Consider the following 17,182-nt stretch of genomic DNA (forward strand, 5'->3'; position numbering starts at 1 on the left):
AGTGCTCCTTATAACTAGCACTAGGGTTGGGAATTTGTCAGAAATCCATGGCATTGTACTGGCGGGAACGGGCACTTACGGCACGTGCTGGCAGTCTTGCCCGGTGTTGGATGGCAGCAATTGCTACCCCACCGTCTTTGTTCCTGTGCCTGTTGCTAATGATCTTTGAAAGGAGCGTGATTAGTATTTACGAGATGGTTTTCTGTATCCTGAGCCTGGCTGTACACCTGTCAGCGCAGATGTCACCCGTCACTGAAGGGTTGGTGAGTCGCCAGTTCCGTGTTAGTTCAGGAGCATTCAGGTTGTGTTCCCTTGTGACCGTCTCCCCTCCTCCTTGGAGCAGGGGCAGTCTGAGCTATCCTGTTTTGTGTCACCGTCTTACAGTCATGTGGCTTAAGTTGGAACAGACGTTTTCTCTCTGTTGGTGTAGAATGGAGAAACTCCGTTTTACTTGTCTGTGGAAGGAGGACATGAAAAATGTGCCGAGCTCTTACTGGAAGCAGGAAGCGACATCAACGTTTTAACTCATGTACGTATGCACGGGTACTGGGACATCCTGGGCTGTGTGTGCTAATGGTACATTTGCTCTGCGTATTTTTAGGAGATGGCAGATAAATGAATAAATTAAATAGAATTGGGAAAGTGGAGAGTGCTAATAGAATAAAACTGGTGTGGAAGAAACATAGCGTAGTTTCATCTGAGAGAGTTCTGTGGTGGAGCTCTTAGATTTACTGCATGCCCAGCAGTAAAACATATGGCCAGGAGGTTGAAAACTCCCCTTGTTGGCAGCGTGTACGACTGAATCGGGGACAAACCTGTTCTCCACATCTGGTTCCTGGCCTCCAGTCCAGCTCACGTCTGTTGAATGGCCTTGGCTTGCCTGCTGCAGGAAGTTTTAGGATTTCAGTAGACTGAGAGCTTGTTTGGTTTAATCGAACCATTAAGGGAAAGTTTTCTGTTGATTTATTTTGAGAGGTTCGTTTCCGTGATTGTACGTGTTTGTTACAGGTCGAGATGAATTAACAGACTAGAAGACACGTTGTCCGTGGCACAGGATAGCGGTGCTACATGTAGGGCTACAGCTTGGTGTATCCGCACTAGTTAAGGAGGAGGGGGGTGAGGGGTGTCCCCCGGCTCCCTGCATACCCCTGGTGAGCACTTCGACTCTGGGTCTGATGGTGACGGTTTGTCTCTTTCCTAAGAGAGACTGAAAAGCACTGTAGAATACTGGTGTTCTTAGCATGTTTGTTATGAGGTAGGAAAAATGGGAGATCCTTCAGTAGATACAAAAACACATCACACTGCTGATCCACTTCATTTTATATCGTTTTAACAAAGGGAATTTTTTGAGAGGAGGGGATAATGACAGATTTAAGTGAAAGATTATCCTGTATTGATAGCTCTCTTCAGTACTGTTTTTCCAGTAACAAAAATGTAAGCTTTTGCTGTCTGTACTGTTTTTCAGAACAACAGCAGTGCTTTGCAGGTTGCGGTTCGGAACGGACATCTGTCCTTGGTTACTTTTCTTATTGATAAGAATATTGACCTGGTTCCCAGGCCCGAGGTGAGTCCATATCGGTATAACTTTTCCGCTGCTCTTCAGTGCGTCCTGTCTTTTATGGCCTTCAGTGGGAATTCAGACAGCTGGATGAGATGGAGTAGTTCTGTCATTTTTGTACTATGCACATTATCTCTAGTAAATATCCACGTAACGGGGGTGTGGGTTTGCAATACGTAGGGACCGTCGAAGACTCACTGGGTGCCTGGGCAGACCGGGGCGGTGCGGGGTAGGGGTGGCCAGGCTAAGCCAAGGGCCCGGCTTGAGGAGAAGATGAGCGAAGGACCCTGCTTGGGCAGAGCAGTGGTTACGCAGGCGCCCCGCGCGCCCTGGGCAGAGTTATCACACGCAACTGACTTTGAATGAAGGTAAATAAAAAGGAAATAAACGCTTCACTGCTTTCAGCTTCTGCACTCAAAGCCTAGGTTTTCGAAATCTGTGTGCCACCATTCTTCGAGATTTTAAAAGAAAGTTATTCCTGACATTCAAATATTCTCTCAGTTTAAATATTACCGTTTTTGCTACATCTGAGGTTTTCTGTGAATAGGAAATTATTTTCCACATCTACAATACAGGGTGAAAATAGAATTTGGGCTTCGTGACTTATCTGCCACAATCACTGGCCTGTTGCATAGTGTTATCAAGGAAGAACAGTTTATGACATGCTTGAAGTGATTTACTTGAAAGATCAGGCGGTTGTTGTGCCTGCGTTGTGTTCTCACTGTTTTTCTGTGGCAGACGCAACTCATAAAATTGTACCTTGCATTTTGGGAACGTTTCCAGTGCAGCATTGCTTAAGAGGTTGCTTTAGTCTTCTGTAGCCCTGAAGAAATAGCTACAAAGGCACTAATGACCTGGTGTCTGACACCTGTGGACGGCACTGGTGCGGAATTGTATTTTAGCAGTATTTAGCGAGAAACTGGTGAGTCGCAGGTTCAACGTGCCAAGTGATCCTGGCAGTCTGATGTTGAGTCGTGACGGATGTTGGACCTGTGCCCTACTTATTTTAATGAATAATCACACAAATAAAAACCCACTTAATTTCTTTCTAGCTACAATTTGCTTTCTATAAATATGACAGCAAGTGTGAAAAACGCTTGCAGCAGCAATATGTGACAAGAGTTTATTCCTGGAAAGTGGATTCTGGCAGCTGTGTTCTCTCTCCAGCCTGTCCAGCTAAGGGCAAACCCAGCTTCCTGGGGGAGCAGAAACATTACCCTAAGCAGCCTACTGTCAGGCAAGGGTAGCAGCACATCCCAGGTATGGAGACGTGAAAGGACCACCTTGCTGCGTTCCTCCGTGTCCGTACATCGGGGCACACCCAGCACGTTCGGCCTTTCCGGGTTTCTCAGCTGTGCTTGTTTACCTGCAGCTGTAGGTGTGGCAGGAGCGGGCCGCTGTCCCCGGCATAACTCTGCACCTCGAGGTGCAGTCTCAAACCTCTGCTGGAGCACATCACATGGGCAAGGGGCAGATTATAACAAGACTTGTTTGAAAAAAAAACCTTGTTCTTGTTTGAGTGAAATTCCAATGGATGTACCCAAGTATAATAGTTTATTATTTTTCCTCCACAGCAGAAGAATTCACCTCTCCATTTAGCAGTCATCAATAATCACCTACCAGTAGTAAAAAGTCTCTTGGATGCCAACCATGACATAAACCCCTTAAATCACGTAAGAAAAACTGGGAATTCATATAACTTCACTGGTAAAGAGGAGATTATGTGGGGGCTTGCTTGGATTTTTTTTTTTCCTTAAGGGCTCAGGATACAAAAAAAACAGGAAGGAAGAGGCAGTTCCCTCCTTATCTTGTCGCGTGTGTGCATATGTATGAGTCACTGGTACATGCTGTGCTAGTATTGTTTGTGCAAGATAAGGATTGTGAAATGCTCTGTATTCAGAAAACATTTGGATTAATTTATTGTTTGTGTGTTACAATTAACGTGTAGTAAGTGGCAGAAACGTCTCCACGGTATTGATCCCAGTGCAGCGCATCTGTTGGCTGGGAGGAAGTTAGTTTTTTTCATGGCAACACGCAGGGTGCTGTGTTTTAGGCTTGTGACCAAAACAGTACTGGTGAGGCACCCATGTTTTCCCTGCTGCTGAAGAGTGCTTGCATGGCACCAACGCCCTCTCTCTGCCACGCTCTGCCCCCCCAGTGAATAGAGTGGGGGTGCACAGGGGGCTGGGAGGGCACACAACCAAGTAGATGACTGCGACTGACCAAAACCACGCCAAATTATAAGCTCGCAGGTCTCTGTGGTGGAATCAGTTAGCGCGCTCAGCTGTTAAGTGAAAGGTTGGTGGTTAGAGCCCACTCGGGGATGCCGGCATCTCTTTTCCCTGCCTCCAGCAGGATTGTTTGGCCTGTGCTTGGTGCCGGTGGTCTTTCGAGGCCTGGCTGGTTGTTGGCCAGTTCGCTGTAGACCGTCTTCACCATGGCTAATACCCTCAGGTACTGGATACCCTCCTCTATGGAAGGCCACATAATGTTGAAGTATTTACTTTGGCGGTGGTCTGCTCGCTATCTTTTTTGCTGTACAAAACCTCCCATGATTGTTAATGATCATTTTTGGCCTCAGCTGTGTATCACTTTGATTTGTTTTGCCTGGGAGAACCATGATAAAAGTGCTGGCCTTGAGCCTACTCTGGTATTTTTGGGCCCTAAGCTGCCACTGCTTGGGTACTCGGAGAACCGTCTTTACACGGCACCAGCTGTGTGTAGACCAGCCTGCCAGCTGTGGCGCTCCAAAGAGAGTCTTTCTTCCCCCTCCCCACTGAACCTGCATCTCAGCTGTTGAGACTGTCTAGCCGGGTCTGTCGAGTCCCATGTTTGGCACCGTGGCTCCCTGTCGGGAAACGCACCCCGGTCTCCCACGTGGCAGGGGAGAATGATCCCCACGACAGTAACAGGGACCATGCTAAATCTGTGGTTCATCCCTTCCTGTGGACGATTTTATTGCTACAGATTAACCTATATGCATTTTTGTGGGAGACAGAGGCTGTCATTTGTGGCCGGAATCCAGATAAATTTGATGATTAGCTCTTTGGTCACACAGAGAATTTGGGGAACTTCTTGAATACGTCTGTTAGAAATGTTCTGTGCTTTGTCTCTAGCGTGTCTGAAGTTACATGCAGTAGCTACGTACACATCTCTGAACTACCGCAGAAAAGGAAGTAGGACGTATTGTCGGAGGGGATTTCTGAGGTTGTGATCACAGTGCGCGTTCCCGAAAGAGTTGATGAGACACTCTAACGCAGAACCCTGAGGCTGGTGTTTCTTTGGCGTGTGAGGTCTTGGGTGTTTGACTCCGCAACCTTTGAGATCTAAAGGACACAGCAGTTCTCTAACCAGACCTACGGAATGTGGGCTTTCAGCATCAGAGGAGCATAGCCACAAAACATTCAGTTTAAAAGGATGCTGGGTCACATGAAGCACGCTAAGGAACACGCTCAGATATGCAGAGTTTCCACAAATGTCAGCGTATCTTCTTTGCTATTTACACCCATAGACGCCTGGAATTTCTTGAACCAATAATCTGTAGGAAGATAAATAAGTGGGTTTTGTTTGAGTACATGCAGCTGCGTTGACACTCCACAACTCTCATTTCAGACCCACAACTCTCATTTCAGACCCACAGATTAGACTTGCAGGTGAATGTCCCTTTAGCTGTACTTCTTGTTAATGTTTTGCTTTTGTTTAATGCTTTCCCCCCCCCATCCTTTTTTCGCTTGCTCGTGTGTGGTTCAAGGCTCACCAAACCCACTGTGGAGCAGGTGGCCTTCCGTCGTACCTTCCACTTCGTAGCGTCATTTTGTGGCTGGGCCGGCTGACAAACCCTGTGGTGGGCTGTGGCGTGGTGTAGTGCTGAGGATTATGGATGCCCAGTTGCCTTTGCGTGAATTTCAGCAGGGAAAAGGGTACTTGAGAGGACAGTATGGGTGGGGTTGGCAGTTGCAGTAAGCACTGTCCAAAACACCTTGTTTTAGGGTCATGACAGCAACCTTTTCCTGAGCCCACTGGAGCTCCTGTCTGGTTTTCCTGCGGAGATCCCAGATGCTCTCGCGTGCCTGAAAAAAACCCGGCAGGCAGATCACTCAATAGTTAAAATGCTTTCATTCTGTTCGGTGTTTTCCAGCCAAGACCATCTCTTGTGAAGCTTATTTAGGTTCAGATTCAGAGCACTCTCTTTTTGAGGGGGAGTTTGTCTTACTGTATTTATTTGGTGTCATTAATTCCAGAGGCAGGAAACCCCTCTACATCTGGCAGCTGATCTTGGCAACGTGGAGCTGGTGGAAGTGCTGCTGAAGGCAGGCTGCGATCTCAAGGCCGTGGATAAGGTAGATTGCGTTCCTCTCCCATGCAAGGATTACGTGTGCCTTGGAGTGTTGTAACTCCACTGCTAGAGACCTCTGGTGGAAAAGCCCTCCAGGCTTATGGAGTGGAAAACAGCCTGCGGCTGTTGTAAGCGTGCACCTGCAGCCGGGTTCGTTGCCAGGAGAGGCACAGGAACTCCCAGCCTCGCTAACTGCTGCGATGCACTCTGGGCCATCTGGAGGTGGCAGTGCCATGTCCCTGGGAAGCCATCCCAGACCCTCTCGGGTGGGTGCTTAGGCCCTCTTGCTGACGTCCAGCCTGGAAAGACCAAGACAAAAATGGCAGCAGCTAGAAGAAGTACCAAAATGGAGAGTCTCTGGGGAAGTGCTTTTGAGAGGACAGAGTACCAAATCCAGATTTTAAAAATTTTGCAAAATATGGATCTGGGCGAGCACAGCCCTCTCACCTTTCTGCCTTCAGTTTATTTCCCTTGTCTGTTTGCTGGACAACCCCCTGAGGCCATGCCACCTCTGGGAACAGTTGCCAGTTCAGCCCTCTTTGAACTGAATTAGTACCAAGATGCCAAAAACGTTCCCAGCCTTCCTTCCCAAAGAGTAGGCAGGAAAAAGGGGAGCCTGCGTTGACCACTCACTGTTCTCCTGGACTCAGACCCCGGCAGCAAAGGTCCTCGGCCTCCAGAACTTGTCACCTCTCTGCACAAGCTGTTAGAGCTCAGGAAACGCTGTCCTGGGAACTCTTCCTTCCTCCCCTCTGCAGATAGTTGTGGTTGGTTTTGACTGACAGTGCAGAATGCTCCCCGAGTGCAAGACTGCCACGCCACGTGGGCAGGCAGGATGCCAGCGGTGTCTGCACAACCACAGGAGGTCAGAAACACCCCCCTTCTCCAACCTCCAACCTCCCTGCGAAATGCAGAGCACCTGCCCAGAGGTGGGATCCAAGAAAGCTCTTGTGGTCGCTGGACTCCTCGCAAATTAAATGTATCTACACTGTAAAGGTTCTATAAAATGTAGATTTCTTGGCTTTAAATGTGATGCTTGTCTAAAATAGACTGATTATTATGATTGTGAGCAGAGCCAGGAAATAGATCCCTCAAAAAGTATCAAAAGGTAGGGAAGTTAAAATGCCAGGTAGCTGGAGTTAAAATGCCGTGGAAATTAATTACTGAACTTTCTAATTGAAAGCTTGGCTTCCTTTAGGTCTGATTTTCTAGAATGCCTAGCAGTTGTTGTGTGGAGAATACCCTGAGTATGGAAATGTGAGGCAGTTCCTCACTGGAGGAGGACTTTTTACAAGGGCCGGTAGTGACAGGACAGGGGGTGATGGGTTTAAACTGAAAGCAGGGAGGTTTAGATTAGATATCAGGAAGAAGTTCTTCTTGGAGAGGGCGGTGAGGCACTGGAACAGGTTGCCCAGAGAAGCTGCGGATGCCCCATCAGTGTTCAAGGCCAGGCTGGGTGCGGCTCTGGGCAATCTGGTCTAGTGCAAGGTGTCCCTGCCCATGGCAGGGGGGTTGGAACTAGATGGTCTGTAAGGTCCTTTCCAACCCAAACCCTTCTGTGATTCTGTGATTCCACTCCCTGCAGATCTGCTGAGAACAGACAGCTGCACAGACAGCCCTGTAAAACCACTGAGATGTGTTTGCATCCCAGTGCTGGTAGCAGAAACGGGTTCATACAGACCGAGCCGTCCTCTGCAGCCGGAATTGAAGCAAAGGCTTTTAATTCCTTTGACTGCCTGTACTGCCCATCAGATGTCACCTTCAGTTGTGCTCGTGTCAGCTGTCAGAAAGTCATTCCCGCACCCTTTCTCATTCTGTGAGCCAGTCTCTCTTACCATCCCAAACAAGATGCAGGTTTGCCCTTGAAGTTGGAGGTTTCCTATCCATCTGACATGCCGGTTTAACTGTAACAGGAATGAAAGTACCAGCTGGTGGGAAGTACGCAGCAATCCGGGTGCTAAGGTTCCTGAAGGCAGCTGTACCGCTGGAAATCCTGCAGTTCAGGGCAGGGAAGACTGACCACCTCTGGGCTGAGGGGATGGTACAGCTTATGCAAAGGATAGAAGAACTTTGTACCGACTCTGAAGCTGTAAAATTGTAGTAGATAGGTGTTTTCTTGTGGGGGGAAAAAAAAAGGACAGGTCAGTGTAAATGAAGCTCTTGTGTTTCTTCCATGATTTACTCTCCCTCCTCTGTATGTGATGGTGTTCTGATTCACTGTGTCTGCTTTCAGCATGGAAAAACTGCCCTTGCTGTGGCGTCCAGGAGCAACCACGCCCTCATTGTAGACATGATCATTAAAGCAGAAAGATACTATGCTGTGGAACAGGTAAGAGACACCTTTCCTTACACTGAGGAGAACTGGAAGGAAAAAGCTGATTCTGATCTTGAAGGGCCTTTTGCCTGAGGTGGTTCCTTCCAGAAGGTTACGAGACTGGCCTTGATGAATTGGGGTTAGGGGTGGGAACCAAAGGTCTCTACCCCATCCATGTTTTATCCCTGACTAGCTGTAAAATTGTAGGCAGATCTTACCGTTGTCCTGCATCATGCTGTACCAACAGAATAGAGATGGAGAGAGAATCCGACCCAAATTCAAACCGTGCCTTCAGCATCAGCTTTGGGATTGATCTGAATCCACGTTGATCCCTGCATCATTTGGGATAGCAGTCTGTGGTCGAAAAACGGAGTGCAGGAGCTCCCTCTTCTGTTTTACGGTGTTAATTATAAAACGCAACCAATGAAATGGCAAAGAACCAGGCAACAAGTGTGAAAGGCATGAACTCAGACTGAACTTCTAATCTTCTTTCTCCAGTTGTTATTTGAAGGTTGGCTGCTTAGCGGTAAGGACCGAGAGCCAGAGGTATTGAGGTGTCAGTGACAAGTATTTTGGCCTGCGTTGAGTACCCTGCGTCACTTACGACTCTGTACGCGCTCTGCAGGCGGCAGGTGTCTGAGCAAGAAAAGCTAAGCTTAGTACCTCAAAATCGGAGTAGTATTTGGATCTGGGCTGCTGGCAAGGCCCATTCTAGAGATGGGCCTTAAAACTCAGACCCAGCCCAAACAGGTCTTGAAAATTCAGGTGTCTCAGGGTCTTAACTGGGACCATTTAGAATTCTGAGAAAGTTTATTTATTCCGTCAGGGACAGTTGTTGCAATGAGCCACAAAGAACCTGCTATACCTACACGCGATGAAAGGGAGGTATTTCATAGGATGGTGAAGGTTCATTTGAGGACATACTAATGCTCCAAAAATCAGTCTTGTCTCAGCTTGTTGGGTTTTTCTTGTTCAGAACCATAGGTTTATGTGGGCTTCCTAAGAGTTGAGTGAAATTGCTGGGTTCTAAAGCTCTAATGGAGTTTAAAATCCCCAAGCTCTCTCAGTTTGCAGACTGCTCCTAGCGAGGCAGGACATCTCCTGTAGCACCTGCCGTAAAACCTGCAAGAAGGAAGACGCTAACACAGTTTATTTACGTACCGCGAGCGACTCTGAGCACTGGAGCTAGCACATGGGGCAGGTGGTTTGGTGAGAGGAACTCGGTTGACTGCTGGCTCTCATGCTCCGGCTCCTGAGCTACCATGCAGATCTGTAACCTCGCTTGTTCCTGCCGGGCAGTGTTTGCTGCCAGCCTAGCCAGGTGCCTCCTGGGGCACATGCTGATCCTGCAGCCACAGGAATTAGCCGGTCTGTTAGCACCCTGCTCCAATGCTGCGCGTCCAAATACTTCATGCTGCAGGGCATTCTGCTGGTAAATCGCAGGTTAATTGTCACGAAAAACACCCCCACGAACTCGTACGGCCTGGGCATTTGATTTACGCCAGCTCAGCTGGAGCTGTCCCACGCTTTAGTGTTTGTTTTGGCTTGGAGGGGAATTAGAAGTGAAGTCACCTGTTGCCAGAGGAGACAAGTCAGACAGCAGTGAGCCCGTTCAACCACAACAGGAGAGGAAGAGATGTTGGAGCAAATGGTTTTCTGCAAGACCTCTGCGCGCTGGGAAGCAGAAACATGAGCGTTCGTATCCCTGAAGCTCGGAGCACTGCCTTTCGGAGCAGTTCGGGAACGTGACATCGCGCAGGTGGTGTAACGATGCAGGGAACCACAGCGTTTAGAACCGTGATTGTCAGAACCGTCTTTGCGTTACGCTGCACTGGCTGCGACAGGGTGGGAGTTGCGCAGGGCAACGCTGAGGAAGTGCGCATCGTGCTGGCGTGTGTGGGGGTCTCTTGTTCCCTCTGCTTTCCCTTTTTTCTACATACAGCGTGCTTCCTGAGGGCTGCTGTTACTGCCCCACCCTGGCGTTGCCTAGGCAGACAAGAAAATAACTCTGTTGTATTTTTCTGAATTTAATCTGGAACGGAGTTATTTTATGCTTAGCACTGTTAAAACGTGGCGTGCTGCCACCTCCCTTTTTTGCTCAGTATCTGCTCTGCAATCCCGTATGGATTTCCTGAAGCCATTTTTCACTTTGGAGGCCGATTTGAAGCAGGACGAGCACCTAAACAACATGAAATAACAAAGTAATTTGAGCTTAGCTGCACGAGAACGAGGCTCTTCCCTGACACCGCTCAGGTGGGGCTGATATCACGGCTTCTGCAGAGCTGCCCCAGTAGGAAGCAAGCCCATCGCTCCTGTTTTGCGCCAGCCCCATGCAGTAGCAGCCTCGCTTTTAATCCAGAGGGCAAGGGGCTTGCAATTTTGGTATCTTTATGGAGGCGATAAAACCAGATCCCGGTCCAACGGGCCATGCGCTCATTGGTGCTTGTGTAGGTTGCTGAAGGGTTCTGATGCCAAACCCAACGCCCCGTGCTGCCATCAAATGACCTGGCAGTCCCTGCTTCGGCCGAGCGGAGCCAACAGGGCAGAGGTGGGAACAGCCTGAGCGAATGCCATGGCGATGGTGGCTGGCATCTTCTCAGGGAGGAGTCAGCGTTTCGAGAAGCAAGAGGAAAGCGTGAGCACCAAGGTCGAGTGCCAACCACCTTCAAAATGCTATAGAGCAGTCAAGGAGCAGAGCAGTGCAGGCCTAGTTGTTGCTGCTACTTGCTATCGAGTGTTTTAAGTGCCAGAGGAAGAAAGTGGCTGATTTTGCATTTAGCTTATGAAGAAATAGCAATAGACACAAGAGGGCTTCTGCAGTTAAGACGTCTTCCAAATAACAACTCTACTGGCCAGACACGGTTCCCTTACTTGCCGTGAGCAGATCTCCCGTCAGCAGTGACGTATGGCTGCGCAGGACAGTGCTTGCTGAGCAAAGGGTTCCCTCCCGGCTGCGTGACACAAATTTGTCGTTTGCTTTCTCCTTCAGGAACATCTGGCTCACAGCGATGATGGGTCAGACTTCGGCTTGTCCTTCAAACAGGATCATAGTACACACACGAAGCAACTCCGTTCCTCCTTTTGGAATATAGCGTACAACCAGTTAAAGCCCCAGGAATGGAAAAAACTGGCCCTGTTCTGGAAGTTCACGGATGAACAAATTAAAGCTATTGAAGAACAATGGACAGGTAAGAATATCTGAGTGGCTAGAGGTAATAACAAGCTACAAACACCACGAGGCAGAGTTGCTTTTTAAACTGTGTGAGTATCGCAGGTACACACTGGCCATGCTGCCCTTAGACAAATTATGGAAATGAGCGGTGAACGGATGCAAGCCTTGTCCCTGGGAAGCACAGGCCACTTCTTCCCTCTTGGCCTGAAGCAACCGTCATCTCTGGAAACCAAACACAGGAGCAGTGAGCAGCATGGAAGAGTCCCGCAGGTCGCGCTGCAAGGGAGGACCGGGGGAACACTGCGACACAGGAAGACCCTGTTTATGCTCCATCTTCACAGCTGACATGAAACTGCAGTTTCTGGTTTCAGGTGCCTCCAGTGCTGGAAACCAATACTTCTAAAGCACACAGTGTACTTGTGTACTACTCCTCCGGGGCATATTTCCACATTTTGCGGAAAAATGAAAGGGAAAAAAATTAATTTTGAGATGTATTACCTTCCCCACTTCCTCTGCCCTTACAGTAGAGCTTTAGGATAAAACCACAATTTTGGGGTTGTTTTTAAGCTTTGTAAGCCTCAGTCTTCATTTTGCTTCTAGGTGGGAAACGCAGTAAATGAGTAGGTTTTAAAACCTCTTGCAATACCGAAAGTGCAAAAGCACAAAATACAGGGTTTCCAGCACGTGGCACAGACAGATGCTTTGTGTATTGCATAGGGAAAAAGAGTTATAAGGAGCATGGAAACAGGATGTTGCTCATCTGGTTACACGGAATGTTGCTGGCTCATCAGAATCCCGTCAAGCGCATTTACGAAGATCTGGTGGCAGCAGGATTTCTGCCTCTGGCTGGTAAGTTGTGTGGTGGGTACAGAGCGCACGACACTGTCCCCTGCGAGCCCGTGGCGCGGCGCTGAGGTCCCTGCTGGTGCTGGGGAGGCATGACCCTTGCGGAGCCGGAGGACGCTCTCCGTCTTCCTGGGAATCTGCCCTTGCTGTGGGCGGGGGGGTTGAGGTTGCTCAAGTAGGAGCATTTGAGTGAGGCTTGGGCTCTCTAAAGGAAGGCAAAGATGTGCAACCTTTTCTTCCCTCCTTCGTCCTGCACGCATGGTTACAGCGCGAGTGGCTGTCCGCCGAGACGAGACTGACCTTGCAGAAAGCAGAGCCTATCAAGCAAGCATTTTCTCCTCTTTTACAGAGAAGATCAGAGCCGCAGGTAGCGCTGATGTGGGCTCCAGAAAATGTGCAGTTTCATGACCTCACCAGCAAAACATGGCATGTATGGTGGAAGTACATGCCAGATGGAAAGTGACTTTCAAATACAAATAATGGCTTCTCTGGAAGCAAAAACCTGTCTTAAGTTGCAAGACTTCTTCCAAGCCAGAAGAACATCAGAACATATTTCACACTCCTGAAATACCGGTGAGTCCTTTCTCATATGCTCACTCTGCAACGCTTCAAGGAATTTAAGCGTGAATGGCTGGCTGGTAATTCATGACTATACTGCTAAGTAAGAACCACACCCCTGCAGTTTGTATCTATAACATCCATACAAAATTCCGACTGGAACTGCAAATTAAGCCATTTTGTGTTTGAAATGTAAATGAGATGTTTTCTACCCAAAACAAATTAAAATTAATAAGTGAAAATTATGTGTATCAATAAACACCATCAGAAATAGGCTGGCACCGGGCCTCCTTTGGGACTCAGGTTTTAATATTGTCTTCCCAGGGTTGCAGTGTTCCTGCCTGCCTGAAGAGGGCTTTTCTCTTGTTCGATTAGTGCTAGCATTAGGACAAGCCCGTCTTCTTCAGCATCTGACTTGTGTACTTAAAATACACAAAAATGTCATGTCTAGAACTGTATGTGGCTGCCTGCAGAATCTGGTGTCGTGGCATAACCGTACATACATTGTGGTATTTAATACGTAACACATCTAGCGATTCTTTACCTGCGTCATGTTCGTGTCTGGAACTGGTATTGGGTAGTGCCCTGCTGAAGACCTTCAAAGGTTCTCTCATGACAGAATATATTTCATATCTGAAAAACTATGCAGAATGTCTCTCTTTGTAGTATTCTCTATAACAAAAGAGCAGTAGTTTTGTCATGTAACAGAAGAGCTGACTCACTCTGCCTGTCTACATGTAGCTCGCATCATTTTGTTCTGAATCTTACTGTTTGTACTGAAAAGATGACAGTCTGCGTCTTAACCCGAAGTCTGAACATCTGACCCTCTTCTTTTATGGAACCTGTTTTGACGTGGCTGCAGAGCATCACGGGAATGTGAAGAACAGGCTGGTAAATCCTCAGGTTTTGGAACCGGGGATCCAAGATGGCCCTGGTCCTTCACATCCCGAGTGCGATGGCTACCACCCTGCTGTTCTTCATTTAGGTGTAGGATGCAATCAAAATACATGTCAACCACATGCAGCATAACCTACTAAAAGCACAAGTACCAAAACCAGATTTAATTTTCACTTTGGAGTAGATGTTAGTAACACTGGAACTAAACAAAGAGATTCAGACAAAAACCATTCTATCCTTTATTCAAATATGCAAAAGATTCCTTAAATAAAAAATGCTTGTCGTAATAAAATCAGTTCTCAAACAGTTTGGAGGTAGAACAACATTTTAAGTAAGTCCTTTTTCCCCTCGAGATGTTCCCTATAAAAGCACTTTTACTTTAAAAAAATCTTTTTAGAAAAGGGTAAAAACATGATACACACTTTAGGCCTTGCTACCTCAAATCTGAAAAGAGGTTTAAATTGTACCTTGATGAAAACCCCCACCAGTGATGAAGATACTCACTCAGTCAACAACTTTTATTGACTGGACACCAGTATGAGTTTGGCCCTGAAGCATTCGCCCAGCCTGTCCTTGTCCTGGGGGTCTCACAGCGGTTGAACCAGAAGAATGGAGCACGGTTCGGGGATACTTAGCAGCAGTGGCTTGGGATATGGTTTGCTGAAAAGTAAATTGGATACAAAACAAAACTTAATGGTACAAAAAACCCAATCCCATTAAAACAGTACATGTTCGTGTGTGCAGGTTTCCTACCCCATCAATGTGCTTATTTCAGTGTTTTCTTTAGGGTGAATGGAAGTTAAGACTCAAAATACAACAAATGGCAGGCTTGATGAATTTGGTTGCCTTTGGACAAGTTTCACTTTCTTCCCCAGTAACTTGCTACGCTCAGCCTGTCAGCCCGGTCTATACCTCCACCACCCCTGGTTCAGCCACTCTTCCTGCTATACACCATGCAGCTTGTCTGTAGGCTGCATTACACCAAACCCTGCCGTACCAGCTGACCACTACTGCGAAGAGGGAGACGCACAGAAAAGCTGGCCAAGAAAGACAGAGCCAAGGCTACTATACCTGTGAGATAAAATACTACAGAAACAAGACAGATAGGCATTAGTGGCACTATTTACTTTCTCTCCTTGCCAGCGCCTTCCACCCAGCCCAGCGACAGTACTATTTGTTATTCTAAACAGGACTCGAGTCTGGGCATTGTCCAATATCCCATCACAGTGGTCATTTTTCTATACACTACCACCAGACACGTTGTAATGAGCACCCTTACAAGCGTAATTCTGACCTACCTGAGTGACTGGATGATGTTTTTCAACAACGACTGAACTCATGGGTGGAGCAACTCCCATCACTGCTAAACTACCACAAATTCTGGCTTTTTGTCCCATATCAGCTCGGCCCGTGATTCGAGCAGTGATTGTTCTTCCTGCCTTCTGTTGAGCAGACGTTATTACTTTCGCGATGGGCTACAAATAAATTAAGAATGAGATGGTAAAAAAACTCTAAACACAGCATTTTCAACGCTCTAGTATGTCCGCTTAGTTTTATCAGCCTTGTGCCTAAACAGAACACAGGATGTCGCAGGCAATCTTTGGGGCTGAATTTGCTTCACCTAGTTGCAACCTGCTTTATTCCCTCTTTTTCCACTCTGAGAGAGTGTTTTGAGCCAGTGACTCCTCTCCTGAGGGAAGAAAGGCTAATTTGACAAAACTCAAGCGGCACGGGTAGTTTAGCTTTGCTCCCTGACTGCATACTCAAGTGACAGCTGCAGGCACTTCCATCACCCTGGAAAGTCTGTCTAGCTGTGACACAGCAGATAGAAAACATTTCCATGCAGTAAAACGCAGCATCTCTCTCCGACAGTTGGCAGCAAACTGTATCAGATGAGATAAAGAAAGGAGAGCACGGCAGAAGGCAGTGGAGAAAAGTAAAAGGGACGGTTTAGCAATAAAGAGGGAATGAGGGAGAAATTTCAAACAGCAGGATGCTAAAGCAAAGCACATTCTTTCCAGAACAAAATGGCATCACGTGGAACACCAACCGTTCCTCTTGCACTGTACATAAGTGTGTGTGCACTCTTTTTCATTTTGTCACACCTCCCCCTCCCCCATCCAAAAACCCCTCTAAAATCGCTCATCACATAAATGGGTTTCTGCCACATGAATGAGCATTTGCAGGCTTCACACAGCTGTGCACCAGGGCAGAGTTTCCTCAACTGCACGTTTGTGTTGCTCTGAAAAGAATGCAGAAATAACAATATGCAAACCTGTATTTGTTATAATTCTGCCTTGAAAAAAATTAAGAAGTTAATTAGCATGTTACCAGCTTTTGAGTTAACGCCACACCAGATCCTGCAGCTGTACTAGTGACGATTACTGGAGAATCAGAATCTAGCCTGGTCTGGGAAGTGCTGGCATGACCCAGGTGGGTAGAAAACTGTGAATGAAACCAGAGTTCACCAAGAATAAATGTAGAAAATGCAGTTTTACTCTTTAGTAATTTTTTGACTATTCAAATTACCCTTCTAAATTTAACTGTGCAGTTATTTTATCTCCAGTTTTACTGTTTTCTGTCTAATTTAAAAGTATGTGTCTAAAAATTGTAGAAATGGTGTGAATAATACTTGATCCTATTAGAATGAAGGACCAGGGAGAGAGGCGAGCACATCTCCTCTGCTCCAACCTGTACTCCAGCATCAAGTGTTTTATGGTGGCAATGTCTTCAGCCCGACTCCAAGGCAGGCACACAACATCCAAGCTGCTGGATCATGATCTGGCTAAGCTGGCATGATGGGACAATGAGCCAAGTTCCCACAGTGTCTGTCTGTGTTACGCTTTTAAAAAAGCAGCTTCAAGTCAAGCCAGTTTTTCTTCTTTTCAGATTATAAACCTGTAACAGCTTTTTTCCAGAAGGCACCCGGGAGAGCAAATTCTGCTCATTACAGTGACCCTGTCTTCATCAGTTTAACGCATTTCCACCAAAAATAAGCAGAGCTTAATGAAAGTACGGCAAGTCACAGCGGCTGTGCCCCAGTCACTTCTTTCACACCATGCAGTCTGAACATGCCCATAACCCACAGACTGTCTTCAAATTCCTTCAGTTCATGGGCTACGGCATTTATCTTTAAAAAGCTCCAACTGAGGAAGTTCATTTCCGTCACTAGTAAATACATCTCTGCTCCAGCTACATGCTTACCATGTCTTCCAGATGAAAAGTAGTTGCTGGTGGAGGTGGTGGGGAGGGGGGACTGTATTGCGAAGGAGGCAGCCTTCCTGCAACAGTGGTACCATTATCATTTCTCCTACTTCCTACATCTATTATTAGAAACACAAAGTAATGGGATCAGCACATAATCTAGCAAACCCTAAGGGGGGAAAAAAAAAAAGAAAAGTCACAGTAAAAGTTTTACTATTCCTCTGGGATTTCCATATGATCTAATTAAAAGCATCAGCTTATTCTTTAAGGGTGTGTGTGTGTGTATTTATATATATA

General features: G+C 47.1%; 1 protein-coding gene across 1 annotated transcript in view; it reads left to right on the plus strand.

The window, feature by feature from the left end:
- ANKDD1B (ankyrin repeat and death domain containing 1B) overlaps window positions 1-12,634 on the plus strand; it is a gene marked incomplete at its 5' end in the record, with an annotated part of 14,669 nt that extends 2,035 nt beyond the window's left edge. The window contains 8 exons of the mRNA XM_010148391.1: window positions 431-529; window positions 1,466-1,564; window positions 3,133-3,231; window positions 5,800-5,898; window positions 8,128-8,223; window positions 11,198-11,396; window positions 12,098-12,229; window positions 12,576-12,634. Coding sequence (XP_010146693.1) covers window positions 431-529; window positions 1,466-1,564; window positions 3,133-3,231; window positions 5,800-5,898; window positions 8,128-8,223; window positions 11,198-11,396; window positions 12,098-12,229; window positions 12,576-12,634 — 882 coding nt within the window. The remainder of the gene's footprint in view (window positions 1-430; window positions 530-1,465; window positions 1,565-3,132; window positions 3,232-5,799; window positions 5,899-8,127; window positions 8,224-11,197; window positions 11,397-12,097; window positions 12,230-12,575) is intronic.
- Between the last annotated feature and the right edge of the window lie 4,548 nt (window positions 12,635-17,182).

This window comes from Eurypyga helias, unplaced genomic scaffold (assembly GCF_000690775.1).
Source record: "Eurypyga helias isolate BGI_N326 unplaced genomic scaffold, ASM69077v1 scaffold51943, whole genome shotgun sequence".
Taxonomy (NCBI): domain Eukaryota; kingdom Metazoa; phylum Chordata; class Aves; order Eurypygiformes; family Eurypygidae; genus Eurypyga; species Eurypyga helias.